This window comes from Schistocerca nitens, chromosome 1, assembly GCF_023898315.1.
Source record: "Schistocerca nitens isolate TAMUIC-IGC-003100 chromosome 1, iqSchNite1.1, whole genome shotgun sequence".
NCBI classification, from domain to species: domain Eukaryota; kingdom Metazoa; phylum Arthropoda; class Insecta; order Orthoptera; family Acrididae; genus Schistocerca; species Schistocerca nitens.
Genome location: NC_064614.1, coordinates 384,897,982 through 384,922,972, shown reverse-complemented (window position 1 = coordinate 384,922,972; position 24,991 = coordinate 384,897,982). Strand labels below are relative to the sequence as shown.

General features: G+C 39.5%; 1 protein-coding gene across 1 annotated transcript in view; it reads left to right on the top strand.

The window, feature by feature from the left end:
• LOC126249177 (esterase E4-like) overlaps positions 1-18,950 on the top strand; it is a 280,540-nt gene extending 261,590 nt beyond the window's left edge. The window contains exon 11 of the mRNA XM_049950835.1: positions 16,593-18,950. Coding sequence (XP_049806792.1) covers positions 16,593-16,809 — 217 coding nt within the window. The 3' untranslated portion in view covers positions 16,810-18,950. The remainder of the gene's footprint in view (positions 1-16,592) is intronic.
• Positions 18,951-24,991: the final 6,041 nt, after the last annotated feature.

Below are 24,991 nucleotides of genomic sequence, written 5' to 3'. Positions count from 1 at the left end.
GTCATTTGTACTCAGGTGATTCTTGTGAAAAGGTTTCTGATGTGATTATGGCCACACGACAGGAATTAACAGACTTTGAATGCGGAATGGTTGTTGGAGCTAGATGCATCGTACATTGCATTTCAGGAATTGTTAGAGAATTCAGTTTTCTGAAACCCACAGTGTCAAAAGTGTGCTGAGAATAAAACTCTCACCACAAACAGTGCTGTGGCTGACGACATTCACTTAATGACCAAGAGCAGTGGCATTTACATGGAGTTATCACTGCTAACAGACAAGCAACAGTGCATGAAATAACCATAGAAATCAATGAGGGGCATACGATGAACGTATCTATTAGGACAGTGTGGCAAAATATGGTGTTAATGGGCTATGGCAGCAGGCAAACAACATAACTGTATTTGTTAACAGCACGACATCAACTGCAGCACATCTCCTGGGGTCTTGGCCATATCAGTTGGATCCTAGATGACTAGAAAGCAGTGGCCTGGCCATATGACTGCCAATTTCTGTTGGTAAGAGCCTGATGGTAAGGTTCAAGTGTGGCACAAACCCCATGAAGCGATGGATCCAATTTGTCCTCAAGGTACTATGCAAGATTGTGGTGGCTCCATAATGGTGTTATCTGTATTTATTTGGAATGTAGTGGGTCCTCTAGTCAAACTGAACCAATCATTGACCCGAAATGGTTACGTCTGGCTACTTGGAGACCATTTGCAGGAATTCATTGACTTCATGTTCCCAAGCCATGTCATCATGACACTGGACCACAATTACTCGCAGTTAATGTGAAGAACATTATGAACTATTCAAGCAAATGATCTGGGCACCTAGGTCGCCTGACATGAATTCCATTGAACATTTATGGGCCATAATTGACAAGTCAATTAATGGTATGTTGATCATTCATTCACACTGGGATGTCACCTGATTGCTGACTATTCACAGAGTCTAACATATCTGATATAGAGATTCATGTATATGAGCATTGAGTTCAGTATATGATTTTGGAGCAGGTTGGCTATTTAAAGACATGTGTAAAAACGTGATGTGAATTCAGAAACTACAAAGTGCTTTGAAGTTATGCCAAGTTACATTCTACTATTTTTGCAATTGTTTTGATTATGCAAAATGTCTCAAGTTAATAATCCACTAATGTATATGAAACATTATTTCTAAAAACAAAGATGATATAACTTACCAAATGAAAGCGCTGGCATGTTGATAGACACACAAACAAACACAAACATACACACAAAATTCAAGCTTTCGCAACCAACAGTCGCTTCATCAGGAAAGAGGGAAGGAGAGGGAAAGACGAAAGAATGTGGGTTTTAAGGGAGAGGGTAAGGAGTCATTCCAATCCCGGGAGCAGAAAGACTTACCTTAGGGGGAAAAAGGACAGGTATCCACTTGCACACACACACATATCCATCCGCACATACACAGACACCACGCTGTGACTTTGTGTGTATGTTTGTGTGTCTATCAACATGCCAGCGCTTTCGTTTGGTAAGTTACATCATCTTTGTTTTTAGATATATTTTTCCCATGTGGAATGTTTCCCTCTATTATATTCATATCATGAAACACTATTTCTATACATATGATTTCAAAAAAATTATTAGGCGTTCTTGGGAGCCAGAAACATAAGAGATGGGATGGATTTTGGATTCCAGCTTGCTATGTATCAACCTCTAATTATAGACCCACCTCCCTCATACCTCCTTCTCAAATTTTCTGAGAAGTTAGTTTACACTAAAATAATGAGTTACACGTCTGACAGGAACCATCTATAAAATCTCAGTTTGCCTAAGGTAAAATGACTTACAGGTAATGAAGTAAATATCAATAGACATACTGTATGATGCAACATCACAGATTGACAATAAACAACTGCCAGCATGTCGATAAGTTAAAGAAAATGCTAAATGCTGCTCACTTTGCACATAGAAATATCTGTCATTACGTTCACCTGCAGAGTCATCGGTCTTCTGACTGGTTTAATGCAGCCTGTCATGAATTCCTCTCCTGTGTCATGTTCTTCTTCCTCTCAGAGTATCAATCACAACCTACATCATCTCTTCTTCTACAGTTTTTAGCCTCTACAGCTCCCTCTAGTACCAAGGAATTATTCCCTAATGCGCTAACATATGCACTGTCATTCTGTCTCTTCTTCTTATCAGTGTTCTCCATATGTCCCTTTCCACACTGATTCTCTGGAGAACCTCCTCATTCATTACCTTCTCAGTCCACATAATTTTCAACATTCTTCTGTAGCACCACATCCTAAATGTTTAGATTCTCTTCTTCTCCAGTTATCCGACAGTCCATGTCTCATTATATTAAAATGCTGTGCTCCAAACATACATTTTCAGAAATTTCTTCCTCAAATTAACTCCTATGTTTAATACTAGTAGACTTCCCTTGTCCAGGAATGCCCTTTTCGCCACTGCTAGTTTACTTTTTTATGACCTCCTTGCTCTGATGCTCTGTCCATCATGGGTTATTTTGCTGCATAGGTAACAGAAGTCCTCAAGGGGGTCTTCTTCATGATCGTCAGTTCTGATGTTAAGCTTCTTCTTGTTCTTATTTCTGCTACCTCTTGTTAATTTTGTCTTTCTTCGGTTTACTCTCCTAACATATGCAATACTCATTAGGCTGTTCATTCCATTCAACAGCTCCTGTAATTCTTCTTCACTTTCACTGAGGATAGCAATATCATCAATGAATCTTATCATTTATTTATTTATTTATTATCTTTTCTTGCATATAGTCACAAACTGGTGACTTTTGCAAACGTCATAGCATTTTTATACAATTTTTGTACAAACAGTAGGAATTTGCAATTCACATGTACAAGAAGCCACTTACGGGTGATGCACTTGGCAATATATGGTACAGTACTTCATAATGCAACATAGTTGTTACATAGTATAGGTATTTGAATTTAGAAAAATAATATATATTACAATCACCTCAGAATAGTACATCGTATAGATAGAAGAGTTAGGCCTACATTTAAGAATATCTACATTTTAATATCAGTATTTATTCAATGAGTACAAACATTTGAGTAAATTGATTTTAATTCCCTTTTGAATATTTTACCTCTCTGGCATCTGTGGTTCATGGTGGGGGTTCCTGTTGTCATGTCATAGTTCATGAGCCACGGGCAACGTATGAGTGGCCAAGTAAGTGGTCCTGACAGTCAGGATACGAGTTACATTGGAATAAGGCTGGGAATCTCGGACATATTGTGAGTCGTGGTCACCTTTGTGCTCATACGGCAAAGACTACCAAATCCACCGGTTAGTCCCTCAACCGTTAGGGGTAAAACCCAATGGGACCCGGGGCAAGTAAAGCTAGCAACCGGCTTCCCTGGTGCTTTAAATATGATGCTGGCAACAATCGGAGCAAAATGCCTCGGACCTTTGGAGGTGACGGAGCCCCACCTCCAATTGACAAACCATGGACTCCTAAGATACGACTCGGCAAACGAATGGTAACGAGATGGGGAGCTATTAATATCAATGGGGGCTACTCTGGGAAGAAGGTAGAGTTGGCAGAGGCTGCAAGTAAGATGGGGTTGGACGTTTTAGCTGTTAGTGACATTCGGGTAAGGGGTGAGAAAGAAGAGGAAGTGGGAGAATACAAGGTTTACCTGTCAGGAGTCAAAGCAGGAATAGCACAATGGGGTGTAGGGCTTTACACCAGGAAAGAAATGGAATCCAGCATAGTTGCAATAAGATACGTAAACGAACGACTGATGTGGATAGATTTGACAGTGTCTAACAAGAAAATTAGGATTGTGTCAGTATATTCGCATTGTGAAGGGACAGATCAAGATAAGATGGATAGTTTTTATGACACACTCAGTGACATAGTTGTTAGAGTAAAGGACAAGGGCAGTGTTTTGCTCATGGGTGATTTTAATGCCAGGATTGGAACTCAAACAGAAGGGTATGAAAAGGTTATGGGTAAATTTGGAGAGGATATGGAGGCCAACAGGAACGGGAAACAACTCTTGGATTTCTGTGCCAGTATGGGCTTAGTAATCACAAACTCATTTTTTAAACATAAGAACATTCACCGCTATACTTGGGAAGGCAGGGGAACCAGATCTGTCATTGACTATATAATAACAGATCAGGAATTCAGGAAGGCTGTGAGGGACACACGTGTATTCAGGGGATTCTATGATGACACTGATCACTATTTAATCTGCAGTGAAATTGGTATTGTGAGGCCGAAAGTGCAGCAGGTCAGGTCCATATGTAGGAGGATAAGAGTGGAGAAACTTGAGGATAAGGAAATCAGGCACAAGTACATAACAGTGATCTCAGAAAGGTACCAGTTAGTTGAATGTAGGCAATTACAGTCATTGGAAAAGGAATGGACAAGGTACAGGGACACAGTACTAGAAGTGGCCAAAGAATGTCTTGGAACAGTAGTGTGTAAAGGTAGGATGAAGCAAACAGCTTGGTGGAATGACACAGTCAAGGCAGCCTGTAAAAGGAAAAAGCTGGCATATCAAAAATGGCTACATACTAGAACTCAGGTAGACAGAGAAAGGTATGTTGAAGAAAGAAACAAAGCCAAACAGATAATTGCAGCATCCAAGAAGAAATCTTGGGAAGACTTTGGAAACAGGTTGGAGACTTTGGGTCAAGCTGCTGGAAAACCATTCTTGAGTGTAATTAGCAGTCTTCGAAAGGGAGGTAAGAAGGAAATTACAAGTATTATGGACAGGTCAGGAAAACTGCTGGTGAATCCTGTTGATGCCTTGGGCAGATGGAGGGAATATTTTGAAGAATTGCTCAATGTAGGTGAAAATACGATGAGTAATGTTTCAGATTTCAATGTACAATGGGATAGGAATGATGATGGAAATAGGATCACATTTGAGGAAGTGGAGAAAATGGTCAATATATTGCAGTGCAAAAAAGCAGATGGGGTGGATGAAATTAAGTCGGAACTCATCAAATACAGTGGAATGTCAGGTCTTAAATGGCTACACAGGATAACTGAAATGGCCTGGGAGTCGGGACAGGTTCCATCAGACTGGACGAAAGCAGTAATCACACCAATCTTTAAACATGGAAACAGAAAAGATTGTAACAACTACAGAGGTATCTCTTTAATCAGCGTTGTGGGTAAAATCTTCTCAGGTATTGTTGAAAGGAAAGTGCGAATATTAGTTGAGGACAAATTGGATGAAAATCAGTGTGGGTTTAGGCCTCTTAGAGGTTGTCAGGACCAGATCTTTAGCTTACGGCAAATAATGGAGAAGTGTTATGAGTGGAACAGGGAATTGTATCTATGCTTTATAGATCTAGAAAAGGCATATGAGCGGGTTCCTAGAAGGAAGTTATTGTCTGTTCTACGAGATTATGGAATAGGAGGCAAGCTTTTGCAAGCAATTAAACGTCTTTACATACATGGTCAGGCAGCAGTTAGAGTTGACGGTAAATTGAGTTCATGGTTCAGAGTAGTTTCAGGGGTAAGACAAGGCTGCAACCTGTCTCCACTGTTGTTCACATTATTAAACTGGCTGGGTGAGATTAAGATATGTGAACACACAATAAGCAGTCTCGCATATGCAGATGACTCAGTTGTGATGGCAGATTCAATTGAAAGTTTGCAAAGTAATATTTCAGAGCTAGATCAGAAATGTAAGGACTATGGTATGAAGATTAACATCTCCAAAACGAAAGTAATGGCAGTGGGAAAGAGATATAAATGGATTGAGTGCCAAATAGGAGGAACAAAGTTAGAACAGGTGGACGGTTTCAAGTACTTAGGATGCATATTCTCACAGGATGGCAACATAGTGAAAGAACTGGAAGCGAGGTGTAGCAAAGCTAATGCAGTGAGCGCTCAGCTACGATCTACTCTCTTCTGCAAGAAGGAAGTCAGTACCAAGACTAAGTTATCTGTGCACCGTTCAATCTTTCGACCAACTTTGTTGTATGGGAGCGAAAGCTGGGTGGATTCAGGTTACCTTATCAATAAGTTTGAGGTTACGGATAGGAAAGTAGCTAGGATGATTGCAGGTACTAGTAGATGGGAACAATGGCAGGAGGGTGTCCACAATGATGAAATCAAAGAAAAACTGGGAATGAACTCTATAGATGTAGCAGTCAGGGTGAACAGGCTTAGATGGTGGGGTCATGTTACACGCATGGGAGAAGCATATAAACAAATAAAATGTGGTGTATCCCAAGGATCAGTATTGTGGCCCCTTCTGTTTCTTCTGTACATGAATGATCTAAGCTTAAATACTGATGCACACAAAACAATCATATTTGCAGATGACACCACGATTCTACTAAAAGGAGACGATGATGAAAAGTTACAGCAGACAGTAAACACGGTCACAAAATAACCTAGCAGCTGGGCATGGAGTAATCAGCTTGTAATAAACAGTAAGAAAACTGTTGCTCTAAAATTCCACAATGTTCCTAACAAGGACATGTTTATCCCATCAGTCTCTATCAATGACAAACCAGTTGGTAACAGTACTGAAACCAAATTCTTAGGACTTTGGCTGCAGAGTAACATCAGATGGAATAAGCATATTGAATATCTCAATGCAGAACTGAGCAAAACATGTTACCTTCTTTGTTCATTAAAATCATACTGTAGTGAGAAAAGAGTATTGAATGCATATCATGCGTGCTTTCATTCTCGTCTTAGATATGGGGTCACCTTCTGGGGAAACTCTAAAACAACTAATAGCACTTTTAAACTACAAAAAAGGGCCATTAGAATCTTGTTTGGGTGCAAGTCTAGAGACTCTTGTAAACCCCTGTTTAAGAAATCTGGTATTCCTCCATTACCATGTGTATACATTATGGAAACCCTTTTGTTCTTTAAATTAAATGTAATAGGCAAGGACCGCAGACTGCAAAAAAACTGTGATATACATGAGCACTTTACCAGACAAAACAGAAACTTACATATGACTCAAATCAGCACAGCACTGTGCCAAAAAGGTACTTTTCACATGGGAGTTAAACTTTATAACAAACTTCCTGAAAACATAAAAGCTATCACTGAGGTCAATACATTTGGAAAATCTCTAAAGTCATATTTACAGCATCACTGCCTTTACTCCATTGAAGAATATTTAAATTTATGAAATGTGTTATACAAATACTTACGTGTAAAGTGTATTATTGTAAGCTTAAATATGTATGCCTTGAAATGGCTTTCAGCCTGTATATTTATAACTTGACTTGTCCTATGTAGACAACAGGACCAATAAAATACAATCTACAATCTAGATTCCCCACTGGGATGAAAGATGTACAAAACTCCTTTAACGGACTCTATCCAGTTAAATGTAAAAATTCTCGTATCACATTTCAGTTTATCATCCATTTCTTTTATCCTTAATAAATATATAGAATTTTTTTTAAAGTTCAAGCATGATTATTTGTTTGATCTTAAAGGATTAGCATAGAAGATGTCTCTAGGAATTAACCATACCATTGTGTTTGTGCTTGGTCATTACACACTCCAGAACATTAATTGTGCTTTAGCTTATAAGAGCATGAGATGTGGTTTCTTCATTTAAATTGAAATATATTTTAAGGTAAAAGCAGTGGTTTAACATTATCATCATACGTAATTTCATCCTTAACCATCCAAATCTCAGATCTGAAAATGTCAACATACATGGAATGCAGATTACCACACATTGGTTCCAGGATAAATTTGCTTGCTCATGACTAGTTTGGATACTGCTTCAACAAAATGACCAATTGTCAGTCAACACATCTCCAATCTTAATAAACCCCTATAGCTAAATTTACCATTAAAAATTCCACTAAGTGTAACAAAGCAAGGACTGAAATTGCCATTTTCATGCTCTGAAGACTTAAGGGAGTTTATACTGATGAAAAACCTTGCTAGGGTAGTTGAGATAACTGTATTTTCTTGTCTCCATTGTCCCCTTTTTCATAAAACACTTATACTGTAATATATATCCTGGTGATTAACTATTTTGTTTGTCTTGTCACTAACATTACTTAAATATAACCTAATTTTTGTGTCCACTCCTCCTGTTCTTTGTGTAGCATCATCTCTCTACTTTAAGCTGATAAAACAATCTTCTTTTATTGATCACACATCTGCACTATTAGTTACTCAATTTTTCACTAGATGGCTAGATGCTCATGTCAATATGTTGGATTTCAGACTGTTGCTCTGCAAGCATGAGCTTTTCTCCATTTTCTTCTTCCAGAATGTGTGACAGGTGTAACCTACAGCATACTGACATTTTATACAGTATCTGTATAGCAAGAAAATTATGTCCATTTGTCCAAGTTATATTGTTTCGTGTGTTGCTCTCATTGTCCATCCAGCAACAACAGGTTGTGATAGAAACATGCAGAAAAGAGAAGGGTATTGTTCCTCTTTAAAAAAATATAAAATTCCAATTAGACATAACTTTATTCATAAATAACACGTGTATCTATCTTTTTATGTAAGAAACATACTACATATTATTAATACTTGAAAGAAATTGACAGTTCCAGTTATCTGCAGAGCAACTTTTAGTGTTATATTCTTTCTTTCATAAACAAGCATACAATGTAGCTATTAAATAAGACAGAGTCGTGAGAGGTACAGTATATAGAATAGTGTAAAGGGAAGGAATGTCTTTGGAGGAACAAAAGAAGAAACACCAATGCCATTAACTCAGACTTCCGACAGGTGTTATTCTGCCAAATTTGCAAAGTGTGCAAATTTTTGTGGGGGTATATATTTCTTAACTGTATCAACACTGCATAGTCCCTTTACCTGGCCTCTATCTGGATCAGCTATGAACAGTGTCTTAGGATGTGGTATTCCTGTCACCTAAGAAATGTCCACAATACCATGGAAAGAAAATACTCATATCTTTATTAATGTTGGAACTATGATATACATCTTTTACTACATCTAATTCATCTATGCTAAATATAGATACACCTGTCATTTTGTTAAACTTATATAGTCTGCTCAGAGCGGACTTGTGTAACTTGCTTTTTATGTATTATCTATTACTGCTGCCCCTTCTTCCTATAAAAGGGGCCATCTAGAGAATTTTAATAATGGCTTTCGTATAAATTTCTTATGCATTATCAGTACTGGTGATAACCCAGTGGATGTATGGGGTAAATCATTCAATATTACCTGGCATCAATGGTGACCGTGTAGTATGCATATGGGAGCAATATGTTCTATAACCAACTAAATAACTAAGCATAAAATCTCTATTTCTGGAGTCCTCCCATCTTTTTGGTAATGATCTAGGGAACACCCTGAAAAAATGAACTGGGTGCACCTCCACATGCAGTTTGAACTCTGGAAACTGTTTAGAAAAGCTAGCAGTTACGAGAAGGAATGTTGCTGCTCACCATATAGCAGAGATGCTGACGGCCATTACACACACACACACACACACACACACACACACACACACACACACACACACACACACACACACACACAAAAGCACTACTGCAGTCTCAGGCAACTGAAACCACTTTAGAAAAGTTAATTCAGTTTCCCCTTTGAATAGCCTCAATGAACTCACAAGGTGTACCTATATTATTATGAGTCTCATTAGTTCTAAATTCTGTTTCTGCATTTTCCGAGACAACCCACAATTTCTGTATTTCCTTTTTGTGGTTTACAGTATCTCCCAAAGAATTAGTTTTAACACTAGTCGATTTAGCTGTATCCTATACCCTTTGTTGTACAAACTCCTGTAATATCGCTTCCAAACTAGTTATGGTTGCATGGGGACTCAAAATATCATTTAATAATTTTCCCTACTCTTACATTTTGACCCACTTGTGTATACTTGAGATTTGGCTGTCTAAGGTTTTTAATTTATTAAGAAGTTTGTGGGTTTTATGGCTGTAGCAACTTACCACACTCAGAAAACAACAAATTATGATCAGGCACTTTTATTAAGTTCGTGTTATTACACTAAACACAAGAAAATCTCCAGAAATTCACAGCACACACATTGCAACTGAAGTCCACAGGACCGAACCAAAGAACCATGAGTCCCCAAAGACCATTTACTCTGCACTTCGTAGGTGGCGGTTACGCATGGTCGATGGCCGCCACAGAGCTCCACAGGAGTGCGGAACACTGGAGGAAGGACATGGGCGTCTTCCGGTGTAGTGGTGTTGTGGGATGCTTGCTGGTAGATAGAGCCGTCTGCAAAGAGTCCATGCTGTCTGTGCAGGGTGGGCTAGCACTGGTATAGTCCGCCATCCAGTGGTGGGTACGAACTGGTCAACCTGCACGCGTGAACTTGACTGACACGGAAGGTGTCGGTGCTGCAGTGCAGGCAGAGAGGGGGATGCGAATCTTGAGCATCCCATCGGTGCTGAACATTGCAGCTATTCCAGCCGTATCCACCCCATTTGGGATGGGGACTGTGCACAGGATGGTGATATGGGATGTGAGGGTGGACTCGCATGAAGTGTCCCATATGCGAAGGGCAAAGATGGATCCCTCATGGAGCCACAAGGAAAGCTCTAGTGTGGGCACTCAGAGGCATTGTTTGAGATGCAGATTTTGTCGACAGTGTGGACATAGGGGGCACTAGGGGAGGTGGAGGGGAAAAATAACGTAGTTCAGGAGAAACACTGGAACACTCTGTGGGGGCATTGGCTGTCGACACTTGCGATGGGGTAACGTCACACGCATGTGGTTTAGCGTGAGGTTGTGGATTGTCACACACAGTGCCTGAGTGAAATGAGGGTAGAGTATCGTCTGTGTGAGATTGGAGTTGTCACCTGATGGAGAAACACTCAACTTGAGAGGGTGTGGTACAGATTCCTTGATCGTCCAGGCTGGTTTCACACATTGAAGGGAAACTGTCTGCCGATGACCACTGACAAGAATGTCCATAGTATGGTCCATGCGAGCCACTACTCAATGTGTGCCAGAGTAAGGTGGCTGTAATGCCGGTTTGACTGTGTCATCCCGTAACATAATGAACTCGCAAGAGTCCAGTGCCGAATGCAGAAAGACACAAGGATGCGTGTGTGTGGACACAAGGATGCGTGTGTGTGGTCATGGAGGGAGCATGCACATTGCAGCTATGTGTGTCCGGACACGCTTGACTAGAGTGGGGAGGTCGGACAGGTCAATGTTTACTTCATTGCTGACAAACTCTGCAGGGACAACTAGGGTCTCACCATACAGGACCTCCACAAGTGAAGCCTGGAGGTCTGTCTTGTAAGCCGTGTGTATTCCTAACATAACCCAGGGGAGGGCATTGGACCGCTCACCGCCGTGTCACTTGAGGGCCGCTTTCAGAGTCCTGTGCCAATGCTCAAACAGTCCGTTGCTCTGTGGGTGGTAAACCGTAGTGTGGAATCTATCCACCCCACAGAGTACGCAGAGTTTTTTAAACAGCAGGGATTCAAACTGCCTTCCCTGGTTGGTAGTGATGGATGTAGGGCAGCCGAATTGAGCTATCCAGGAGGATACGAATGTGCATGCTATGGAATCTGCTGTGATGTCCTGCAGGGGTATTGCCTCCACCCAACGTGTAATGCGGTCAATGACAGACAGGATGTACCTGAAACCATCAGACACGGGTAATGGTCCTACGAGGTCCAGATGCACATGTTGGAAGCGACCTTTCAGTATGTCGAATTTACCTAGATGAGGTTGTGTGTGCCTGCCAACTTTGCTTTGCAGCAAACAAGCACGAGCCCAACTATGACAACCCCTCTTCACACCCAGCCACACAAAGCATTCTGTAACAAGCCGCATAGCAGCCTTAGCACCAGGATGTGAAAGGTTATGTAATGTAGTGAATACTTGGTGACGCAGTGCAGGGGGAACAATATGCTGGGCAGTGCTCATGGACGTATCGCACCACAGTGGCCTGACTGAGGTAGATTGCGGGAAATGTTCTGGAGGGAAGTATCTGGGTCCTGTCGGAAGTTGTGCAATTTGGTATCATTGTCCTGTAAGTGGGCCAATTCGTCAAAATTAATGGGGGACGAAATTGCAGTGATACGTGATAAGTAGTTGGCCACCACATTTTCTGAACCTTGGATGTAACGGATGTCTGTTGTGTGTTGGCAAATTAAGTCCATCTGCCAAAGCCTATGTGGGGGAAGGTCAACAGCAGGGTTACGGACAGCCTTCGCAAGGGGGCTATGGTGTGTGAAAACTGTTTTGTTCCTTCCTTCGATGTCTGTGCAGAAATATTTTACAGCTTCATAAACCGCAAGCAATTCTCTACCAAATGCTGACCATTTATGTTGAGCCATAGATAGTTTTTTGGAAAAGAAACAGAGTGGTTGTGTCGTGTCACCAACATGCTGTTGGAGGACTGCACCAATTGCAAAATCACTTGCATCTGATGTAATAGAGATGCAGGCATCTGGCGAACAGTGGGCGAGAGTGACACCATGTGCTAACGCTGATTTAAGGTCTTCAAAACCTCTCACCATGTTGTCAGACCACTGTACATGGCAATTGCCCAAGGTTTGTTTCCCAGCCAATGCGTCAGTCAAAGGGGCTTGAATTGCTGCCGCCATCAGCAGATTACAATGGTAGAAGTTGATAGTTCCTAAAAACCGGCATAATTCACAAAACGACCCTGGGAGAGGTAGATCACGAATACAGTCAACCCAGTACCTTCCAAGGAGACGGTGTACCCCAGAAAAGTGACAGCAGTGAAGTGGAGTTGTGACTTGTCATTATTGATCTTGACTCCGTTACGTGTCAATAAGTCCTGTATCGTGGCCAGGTGGAGTTCGTGTTCTCTTTCAGAGGAGGAAAAAATGAGTATGCTGTCGAGGTATGCATAACAATATGTGCAATTAAACAGAAGTGAGTCTATAAAATGTTGCCAAGTATTTTTGAGACCATAAGGCATGTAACAAAATTTATTGAGGCCGATAGGTGTGATCAACATTGTCTTTGTCACTCTGTTCCATGGGTATCTGTAAATATGCCTTGTGGCAGTCCAAAACACTGGAGATGCATGCTCCGATAAGTGCTTGCGTGAAGTCTTGTATATGAGGTATTGGATAATTGTCTGATATGGTCTGCGCATTGAGGTGGTGATATTCACCACAGAGGTGCACTGTGCCATTCTTTTTGGGAACTAAATGTATGGGCGAAGACCAGTTACTGTCCGATGGACGAACAATACCTGCCTGCAGAAGTACCTCCACTGTGGCCTTAGCGAGGCATAGTTTATGTGGCGGCAGTTGGCGCGCTTTATGACACACTGGTGGCCTATCTGTTGTGACAATTTTGTGTATCATGCCATTCATGATAGCATTCAGCTGGGCTGGTGAACTCGCTCGGGGGCCATTGTGAACAGGAATCAGTAGCACACGAAAGTCACTAACCTGATGTGCCAGGTAAGCTGTCAACGTCAGCAGTGACAAAGTTCCACGAGATGCTTCTCCGGTGTCGGAGGGGCGGCAGCGTCAAAGTCCCACATGGAACGTAACCGGTGTCTGAGGGTGGCGGCATTGTACAAGTTGTCGTGCTTCGGCGAGGGGTTGGATAGCCAACGATATTGCGCGGTTTAGTTTGGCGTTGCGAGTGCAGAGATCATTGACTGCAGAGCACTTAGACTGAAGCTGGGTGATGGAAGTTGCAAGGCTGTCTATCAGTGAAGAGACTTGATGAGAGCCATGTCGAAATCATCGGCAAGCTGAGGGGGAGGGGTGCCGAGGAGGTGACTGAACACACACTATGAGTGGATGAGGCGTGGTGCCAATAATGCAGCCGACTGGAGATCTGGAGACAGTCCAAAATGGAAAAGGAAGTCAATGCCTAAAATTGGGTCTTCTACTTCAGCCACATTGAAGGACCAAGTGAACTGTTTGCCAGGTATGAGTTCAGTAGGTAACTCGTCCAAACTGTCGACACGAAGTGGCAATTTATTTGCTGCTCAAAGGAACAATTTGGCTGATGTCGTGTCCTTTACAGTAAATCTGGGAGGTATGACACTAACGTCTGCTCCGGTATCGATGAGAAAATACCGAAACAAACCTAAATCCAAGGCATACAGACATCCTTGTGAGGTGGTGGATCTGACAGAATGCAACGTCCGTGGGTGACCTTGAATGCATTCGCGAGCCGTGGCAACTACTGCGGCCCGCATGCATAGTTTCGGAATTCACAGGGTGGGCGGCAGTTGCGAGCAGCATCCCTGAAAGTGGAGTGGAACCAGCATATGCTTGAGTCAGCTGTACTCGTCCCACCAGCTGAAGCGTAAGGCGAGCGGAAGGCGGGGCGGGCAGATGCTAGCCCAGTTGGGGTGGGGAGAGCCTGCTGCCGGCCCACTCATGATTCCCGATCTTTGTCGTTAGATGGCTGCTGTTCTGTGTGCTGCCTGCGATATGCATGCGCGCAGCCTCTACCGCCTGACGGTGAAAGTATACTCACAGGGTTACCAATCTCAGCGGTATTGGGCACTGTGCTGCGTGGAGGGAGGTGGCGGTGCCAACGTATGTCTGATCTACCAGCCATAGTTTACCCTCGAGTGATGCTGCGGTATGTGGGACCAAATGTAATTGTAGTTCTTGCAGCAGTTTCACCAACCACAATCCCCAGAGTGCTAAGTTTAGCAAGACCTCAGTACTGACCTGCCCACGCAAGAGTCACCACAGCTCTAAGGGGGTTCTGTCACCTAAAGTCTCGTCACAAATAATGTTGTGAATTGTATCGGCTGGCAGACGAGAAAGGCATTTGATGAGTGGTGCACGGGTAGATGCATATTTGTTGCTCTTGTTGGAAAAGAAATTTGCTTTCTTCTCATTCTGAGGCTCCATTTCAGGCAAGATAAGCTGTCTGCCAAAACTTGCAAGATCAAATCTATCTCGGGACCTCCAACAAAAACCCAGCAGTTACTGACAAGAGTCAAAGATGCAACAGGTTTCAGAACACCTGGGGTCTATGAGATATCTTGCAAATGTGGCCATTCTTGTGTCAAACAGTGCAGAGTATAGGACAATGCAAGGAAGAGTGTGAGAGGTTTTATAGTGTACAGTATCCAGGATTAAGTACACTGAAAATCCACTTAAGCCGAATGTGCTTTTATAAAACAGTCACTGGATTGAATCTGTTATGGCTCACACTAATGGCTTCTGAGACTGTGTAATTAAAGAAGTCATTAAGACTGTCATCTGCAACTCAATGTGGCATGGGATCCAGCAATCAAATGGTTTAAAAGGTAACATCAAATGCAAAGTCAACGTATGCCCACATATGGTGATGCCGCAAACACCAGTAATGTCATAGGTGGCATCTAGCATATATAAATGGTGATGCTGGTCAAAAGTTAAGTTGCTACCTCCATGAGCACCTACAGAAAGAGTTAGAAGGGCAGTGAAACTATCACTAGGTGCTAAGTGGTTGGACGTCTACAACTCTTCACAAAATATGGGGTTCAGAGGCTTTTCTGCTTGGTAAAGTAGGATAGATGGTGATATGTGGCATCTGTGTCAAAAGAGCACAATGCTGGTGCATGCACAAGTGTTTTGGAGCACACCATTCATCATATGTTACTGAACATGAAGCTCCACAGCAGAGCCCCCCCCCCTCCCCCCTCCCTATTCACATGTTGATCCAACAACATCATCAATTATGATTGCAGTGGGCATGCGACCATCAGGATTTGACCATCAATCAATGGAAACGTGTCGGCTCTTTGGACTAATCACATTTTTGTTACACTAGGTCGATGTTTCTCTCCAGAAACACCTTGATTGAGGTGAATTTTGATCATTAATTATGATTGCAGTGGGTATGGGACCATTTGGATCTGACCGTCAATCAGTGGAAATGTGTAGGATCTTTGGCTGAATCACATTTTTACTACACTAGGTCAATTGTCGTCTCCACAGACGTCATTATTGAGGTGAATGGCAGCTTGAAACATGCAGCACACAACAGATGCAGGCTGATGGAAGCAGTATTATGCTATGGGAGACATTCTCCTGTGCTTGCCTGGGACCTGTGGTAGTAATCAAAGACATGCTGACAGTTGCAAACCATCTGCGTCCCTTCATGCTTATTGTCTTCCCTGACAGTGTTGTCATCTTTAAGCAGTATAATTGTCCATGCCTCGGAGCGAGAACCATGTTGCAGTGGTTTGAGGAGCATCATAGTGAACTCACATACTAATTACAATCTTTCTACTTTCACCTTAATTTATCAGGAGGCATAAAGAATACTATCAAGTAGCTCATATAATGCTATACTTTCTTCATTATAAATGTAAAGAAATACGTGAAAGGGCTGCAATTCATATACAACTGTAAGAAGAAATTCTAAAAATTAGATGTAGGACACTGTTTACTACCCCTCATGGAGATGAACAATAACTGACAAATAACTTAAAATTTTTGATCATATTTCTTTGTGACAAAGCATTCTTCTACAAATATTTTTTTTAAGTTTTATTGTATTATACTTTGTCACTGTAACACTTTTATTTTATTTGACTGTGACAATTTATTTTATTTGTCCTTTATAATGTATCATGACTAAACATGATTCAGATAATGAATTTAGTGATGACATCTCTGTTACAGGAATCCTACACCTCATAAAGATATAGACAAATTTGAAACAAAGTGGGAACCCTTTGAAGTATCAGATAAAAAGTATATGGACATTGGTGCAAGACTGGAACTTAAAACTGCACTTAATCAAAAACGAATGCTTTTATGGGATAAATTGTTTCCTTTACCTCCAAATTTTCAGCATAGACCACATCCAGATGAACATTCTTACAACTTTTATATTTAATGTTTTGCTTTTGTGAAAACATGCAGAATGTGTGGTTTATTTATTTATTTTCAGGGACTCAGTACACTTAACTCTTGATGGAACACGATTCTTGTCTTTTTAAAATTTTGTTAATTTGTTGTTACATTCTGTTCTGTTATATGAAAGTTATCTTTCCCATTTTTGCAAATACTGCTAGCCATAACTACAGTGCATGTTAATGCTAATCTGTGAAAAAATGCACAGTATCATATGTTCACAATAGTTCTCCCTCACATCTGTTACTGTCTCTCCATTTCTTCCTTTCCCACTCTTCTTTCATACCTATCACTCCCCTTGTCCTCCCGGAGCATGCATGAAAACAATCTTTCCCACTCTCTCTTCTTCCATCCATGTCACTCCATTGTCTTCCTTATGCATGCATGAAAACATTCTTTTCCATTATAAGAAATTAAGTCATCTGCACTGTCACAGGCTGCCAGCATCTGTATTTCATTTTAAGAACTGGCATAGCTTATTATTGTGTTAGTCCACAGCATGATGGATAGGTTGAACATGACAGTGCTTTACTAGGCAGGTTTCTATTAGAGGTGGTAACATCTCATCTTCCTCGAATTTTTGAACTGACCTACCCAGCAAGTTATTGGGGAACCTACAGTTTACAATGGATTCATAAACTGGGTCAATTTCCCATTTCACATATGTAGACATTTTGTCCAGGATAAATGAGTGACAGAAGAAACCTAGCAGTGGGTAGCTGACTTCAAAATTGAGGGTTTTATTTAACTCTAACAAAGCAGATGTGTTTCATAGTAATAATTCAGTTAACTCTTAGCCTACCTTTGTTCAGTTATTGCCAGATATATTAATAATTTCCAAAAGTTGAAAGGCCTTGAATGCACTCATTACTCTACCATTAGAAATCTCAACTATATCCCTGGTGCATAAACTATGTAACTTTCTAAACTTACATGTTTTTAGTTATCACTGCATTTGATGTAACCTTCAAGGTAGGAAATATTGACTATTCAGACGCACAGTTCTCTGAAAAACTTTATGTGTCTTATTTTAGAGAAACTAGTGCTTTCTTTAGGGATATGGTGAACTGTAAGTACATTCATTACATTTTTGTACTGTACCTGGAAGATTCTAATCCACATATAATATAAGAAAGACAGGTCTGTAGCAATCATGCAGCAAAGAAAGAAAGATATGACACTTAGACATCAAACTTCCTGTGATCATGTGCAAATTCTTCTCATTGCCCCCAATGGGTGTCAAATATTGCTACATTATACAGGGTATTACAGAACGATTTTTTAAATACATGAGGATGAAATTCAAATGCTTTGCAATAGGGAACATATAGCCAGAAAGGTTTCCACAGAAGTAGGATGTGTTTCACCTTCTATCAGGTGAGATTCTCACATCACATTACTGAACCACACATCCTACCACATTATTTGAATGGTATATGGTATTTGAACTTCCTGGAAAATGCCTTGCCTGAACTTCTGGAGTGCGTTCGCTTGCTAGTTTCTGGTTTCAGCGCGATGGTGGTTCAAGCACTTTCATCATCAGGCCACCGCATAGCCCACAGATGACTTCAGGTTGAGAGTAATTGCAAGGGAATGCCCATCCCTTGGCCTGTGCACTTCCTTGACCTCACCCCTCTTGATGTTTTTCTCTGGGGTTGTGTAAAGTTCTTGTTTGCTCAACAATTGTAGGAAGAGTAGCTGAGCTTAATGAGCACATCTTTACAATATTTGATACCAGCTGAGGGGAGCATGTAGTCTTGGAGAGAATTAGACAAAACATGGTTCGCCATTGCATTTTATGTCACAAAGTTGGTTGTCAAAACATGTAATCTAAAGTAGTGAAGCCACAAATTCTGTGTAGAGTATTTGATTTTACTCTGCTGTTCTGTCAATAACAGTTTTCCAGACTGTGGTATTATGGTGTTTCATTTAGCCTACTGAGTACCAAGAAAGTGCATAATGCTGTAGAAGCTTTATTTCATATTTACAGCTATAGGTTGCATATTGCAAAATGTTCTGAAATCAGATCCTCTACAATGTTCCAAAATTTTAAACTGGCATTCTGTACATAGGTGAGGGAATGTTATTTGTAACAGTAAAGATAAATGTAATGTTAAAAACAAATAGTTCTGGAAGTTTTTCTTACGTAACATTCCATATTCTCAGAAGTGAATGCAATATCAAAGAATAAACACCAAATAATAGTGACATTCCATTTGTTGTAGAATTTAGACTGGATTAAGTAACAAAGTCTCAAAGTGATTACACAACAAACAAAATTGTAAAACAAGAAAAACAGTCATATTTCAATTGGCTCAAATATATGTTTCAAACTTAATATTTAAAACTTATTTTAATTTTTTGTTCCATGAATAAATCTCTCTCTCTCTCTCTCTCTCTCTCTCTACACAACAACTTAGGAAATTGAAATTTTGAGGACAATGGTATCCTTAGGATTCTAGGATTCAGTAAATTACATGTGCTCATTTGGTCGTGCCAAATGATAAGTATCTGAGGGAAGCTAGCGAGTCCTGAGTGGGATTGTGTTTGGCCAGGATTCTCAGGCTGGCAGCTTATCACTGCTGGCAGTCCTCAGCTACTACAAGCATTATGTGGGCTTCAGTCTTCAATGCCTCTTGTTAAGGATGACAGTGACATGTTGGTTTCAGAAAACAAGCATCTTGGATTAAGCACATTTTATTTATTCATATAAGAAGCATCAAACAAGGTGTATACCAATGACCAATGGATGACATTTGTAAAAATAAAATTTGTAAAACTAAAAACTATATATAAATGTATTGTAACACGCAATAAGATGGGGCTAAGAAATTTTGAACCTAAGCTGGTTATGCATAGCACCTGAGGTAGTACATATGTGCCCCTCAAAACTGCAGGTGCCTGGGCATCTCCAATTGCATAATGTCGGTAATAGCCTGCTCTTGTCCACAATCACACAGGACCAGTTTGTCTGATAATCCTCATCTAATCATATTGCTTCTGGTTCTGGCAACTATGGAACACAGTCATCCCTGTATGATCACCCCACCATGTGTCCTTGGGAGCTGTTACTCCCTTGGAACATACCAATATCAGACAAGACATTTCTTGCCACCTTTCTAGTATAGTTTGTTGCAGGGTGTTAGTGATTTATCTATTGTGTGTTGGAAACTTTGATTTAAATTGGGAAAGGTTTCATTGGTATTCAAAAAAAGGAGTGAGCTGTAAATATAAACAATTTAATTTTTTCCTTCTTGGTTGCCACTTCATTTCTATTTATTTATTTATTTATTTATTTTCTGTCCCTATAACAAAAAGTTTTAAGACATTGTCAGGAAAATTTAGCTTACATTACACATATACAGTAAAATATTTACATTCTTTCATAACATCATATGGATCAGACACATGTCTGTACACAGTATTTTTCAAAAGAGCACTACACATAGATTCCTCTATAGTGTAACACAATTTAGCTTATATTTATAATAGTAAAGTACACATAATACAGTGTTTAGCATATTTAGATTTACTTTCTTGAGTTCACAGGGTAGTGCATTGTAGAAAATTGCTCCCATTCTAAGTGTGCTGTGGTCCGTTGCCTTTTTATTGGTCACAGTTCTATAAAAATTTTCCCTTCCTGTGTATCATAGTTGTGTACATTACTGTTTGCCATATTAAATTCAGGATTTTGTTTCACGAACATGACTGTCTGCAGTATATATGTGGAGTACACCATAAGAATTTTATATTTTCTAAAGATGTCTCTACAAGGCTCTCTCTTCTTTACCTTGGCTACCATTCTTACTGCCTTTTTTTGTAATCTAAAAAGTCTATCTATATGAACTGCTGATGCCCCACCCCATATCTCAATACCATAGTGAATGTGGGGATAAATCTACCCAGAATATATTTGCCTTAAAGTATCATGATCCAAGAAGGCTGAGACCCATTTAAGTAGATACCCATTTCTACTGATTTTATTGCAGATATTATCTACATGTTTCTTTCCATGATAAGTGTTCATCAACAATGATACCCGAAAATTTATGTGAATTTGCATATGCAAGACTCAATAGGGATGTAAATACAGTATCAGTTATGGCAGCATTATAACTGAGGATGAACTTCATTATTACCATTTTGTCTTTATTTACAAGAAGCATGTTTGCTGTATGGTATGCAGACAGAGTATTGAAACTGATCTCGGTACTGTTAGCTGCAGACTGCGTATCACTGCCACAGCTGATGAAGGATATGTCATCAGCATAGCTTACAACCATGCAATTTTGGGGTTCAAATAAGTTATTTACATCTACAAGGAACAGAAAAGGCCCTAGTATGCTTCCTTGAGGCATGCCACATTGAAGTGTCCTGAAGGTTGATTTGGTTGTTAGGAGCTGCTCATTATTTTTATAAGTTAGCTTTACACACTGTTTCCTGTCTTTCAGATAGGAGGTAAGTAGTTTCAAGGCTAATCCTCTCAACCTGTACTCTACTAGCTTACACAGAAGAATGGTATGATTCACAGTATCAAAGGCTTGGAAAGTGCCTATTATCTTGTCAATTTTGTCCAGCTTATTTAATATTTCATGTATAAAAGATGCCACTGCTGTTGTAGTAGATCTTCCTTTTCTACATCCATGTTGTAGGTTGTTTAACAGATTGTGTTTGGTGAAATATGATTCAACTTGATTTAGTATTACTCTCTCTAACAATTTGTCTAACGTAGTTCTGAGGTTAATGACACTGGCCTGTAGTTTTTAGTGTCAGTTTTTAATCCCTTTTTATGCACTGGTATAATTTCAGTAATTTACAAAAGGCCAGGGAATACACCATTACTGAGGGAGGTATTTATCAAGTGAGTCAGGGGTTTCACTAATTCATCTCTGCATTCCTTTAGCAGTTTAGGTGACATGTCATCCCAGCAACAAGACATTTTTGGTCGAAGTGCTGAAATGATTGCTAGGACGTCCCTCTCAGTAATGCTGTGGATATAAAAGGACTGGCTAGATTTTCCAAGACTAAAATTTTGCGGCTTGACATGAACTTCATTTGTAACAACTGTACTGAACTTTTGTATAAATTTCTCACACACTTCTTTTGGGTCATTTATTTCTTCGCCATCTTCTTTTAATGTTATGTTGCTGTGTGTTCACAGGAATTCTGTTTCCCACTTTCTTTATGCATTATTTTCCAGCAGTTTTACTGATACAGCTAGAGTTCCTTATTTCAGAGGTATATTTCTGTGCTTTTAGGTTAGTCAAGGACTCTCTGTATGATTTTCTGAGCAGTTTATATTTTGTTGAGAAATATTGTAGTTATAGTAGCTCTAAAAAGTGTATAGCAATCTTTCATTTTCTCCCTCAGTTCAATAATTTCAGAAGGGAGATTCTTGGCTTTATGGTTTACAGCTTTATTTACTTTTTAACTAAAGGACAGTTTTCATTTAAAGTGTTTACATTTACATTCTCTTTTCCTACATTTGTGAGAACATGGTCAATACATGTCTTCGTATTTGCAGTGAATCTTGTAGGTTCTGAGTTCATTTGTTTCAAGTTATAACACTATAATACATCCATATAGCACAAATAATTAACACTATTATTTAATGAGTCTATGTTGATGTCTCCAACAAGCAACAAGTGTTTCTTATACACTGCTGTCCCCTCCAGAAAGTCCTCTAGGCAATTTAGAAACTCTTCTGCATTACTTCCAGGTGACCTATACAGTGCTGCTATAATAAGGCTGTTGTTTCCATACTTCAGGTTGACTGCTGCAATCTCAAATACCATTTCAGTACTCAAGATCATCTATCCATTTCACTTTTTCACATTTTACATCATTTCTACTATAGATGCCTACCCCACCACTTTTGTGTGTCTTTCTGCAGTACAAGTTTATAAGTTTGTAATTTTTTAGCCTGTAACCATATGCTCTTCCTTGCATCCCAATTCACTCACTAGGAAGACGTGTGGCTTAAATTCACTTAGGTAAACACTCAGCTGCTCTGTTTTATTAGTTACATACTGGACATTCTAATATGCAGGGGTTAATTTATTATACTTTCCTCTAAAAAAAACATACTTGTTTACTTTGTGACTGAGAATTCTGTTTAATTCGTCTTTTTCTTTGATAATTTCCCATATTTTGTCACACAAGATTTTTTTGCCTTCAAAATTTCGGTGCTTATATGTAGGCTTCTGTTCAGTTTGCCTATATCTAATATTTTAAATTTGCCAAAACGAGCACACAATTGTTTCATTTTAATGTTTGTTTTTCGAATCAACTTATTTACACACGAATTGTACATGAGATCATACCTGTGAGGCAGCGTTGTAATAATGGTGTTTCGTGATATGTTTGCTTCTAGGAAGTTTTCCAGGCTTGCTAGGCAATTTCGTTCGTCATTTCTTGCGATGTCGTTGGCACCAGCTATGCACACTACATATTCATTCTCTTCTTTATTGTTTCCCTGCAGGTCGACACCAGCAACAGATTTCGTACTTGTACTGGTTTCCCAATTCCTATTGCTTGGACATCTTTGTAATTGTCCTGTAAAACACTCGCCAATTTCTGCCGAATAATGAACATACAAACATTGCTAGTACAGAATTGTCATATTATAAGTGCCACCGGTAATAAATCAAAGAACGTGAAATTTCAAGCTCTCATTAACTTCACATTTTCAAATATACCACTCAATTTCAGTTTTCTGGTAGTAGACAAATTAGTTATGCACTGCATATTAGGAATTGACTTTTTGAATGAATATCAAGCAATCACAGATTTAGGAAAAGGGAAATGTCATGGAAATGGCAGGTCTTATACTCTGGACCATACCGAATTGCAAATATTCCACATCCTGGCTGTTATTCATTAGAATATCCATTAACACATAAACCCAGAGGTCTACATCCACACAGACATTTGAAAAAATACATACAGTAAAATGTTAGCTAATGAGAAGAAGATAATTAATGAGCCTACATTGAAGTTATACAGATACTTACAATCTAATGAATGCAGGTAAGTCTAGAAAGCAATGTGAACCATCCAATAGCTAATTAGATATTTGGTTATAGGAGGAGTTGCTATTGAGGCATATACACATTAGAGGAGGCAGAGAACTGAACAGCATTATTTTCTTTAGGAGGCATGTGATAATAGTAATGTTGGTATGAGTGACTGAATGAGATGAGTGAATGTAATTTTAGTTTAATAAGAGAATAAACAGTAATATGGAGAGAGGTAAATGGAATATAAGATGAGAAAAGGATATTATTATTATTATTATTATTATTATTATTGCTGAAGTAAAAAAGTAAGTGATGGTGAATAAGAGGAATATATATATATATATATATATATATATATATATATATATATATATATATATATATATATATATATGTCATGGAAATGGCAGGTCTTATACTCTGGACCATACCGAATTGCATATATATATATATATATATATATAGGTCTTTAAATATGTCTGCTTGTGTCTGTATGTGTGGATGGATATGTGTGTGTGTGCGAGTGTATACCTGTCCTTTTTTCCCCCTAAGGTAAGTCTTTCCGCTCCCGGGATTGGAATGACTCCTTACCCTCTCCCTTAAAACCCACATCCTTTCGTCTTTCCCTCTCCTTCCCTCTTTCCTGATGAGGCAACAGTTTGTTGCGAAAGCTTGAATTTTGTGTGTATATTTGTGTTTGTTTGTGTGTCTATCGACCTGCCAGCGCTTTTGTTTGGTAAGTCTCATCATCTTTCTTTTTAGATATATTTTTTCCACGTGGAATGTTTCCCTCTGTTATATATATATATATATATATATATATATATATATATATATATATATATACTTATCGCGAATGGACCCAGAAGGATCACGCAAAGCTTTCTGATGTCGTTTCTTCCATACTTCTTTCATTCGTTCTCCATGTTTTCTTTTTCTTTCTTCTGTCCATTTTGTTCCTGGTCTCTTTAGTGCTTCCTTCTCCGACAATACATTCCACTTTTCCACCTTATTTCTAAAAGTTTTTCTATCTTTGACATCTTTAAGTTCAATATTTGCTTTTTGTAAATCTAATTTTACTTGGCTAATCCATGGTGTTGTTGATTTGACTTTTTCTATGTAAGTGAGAATTCTGTTGGTGAGTCG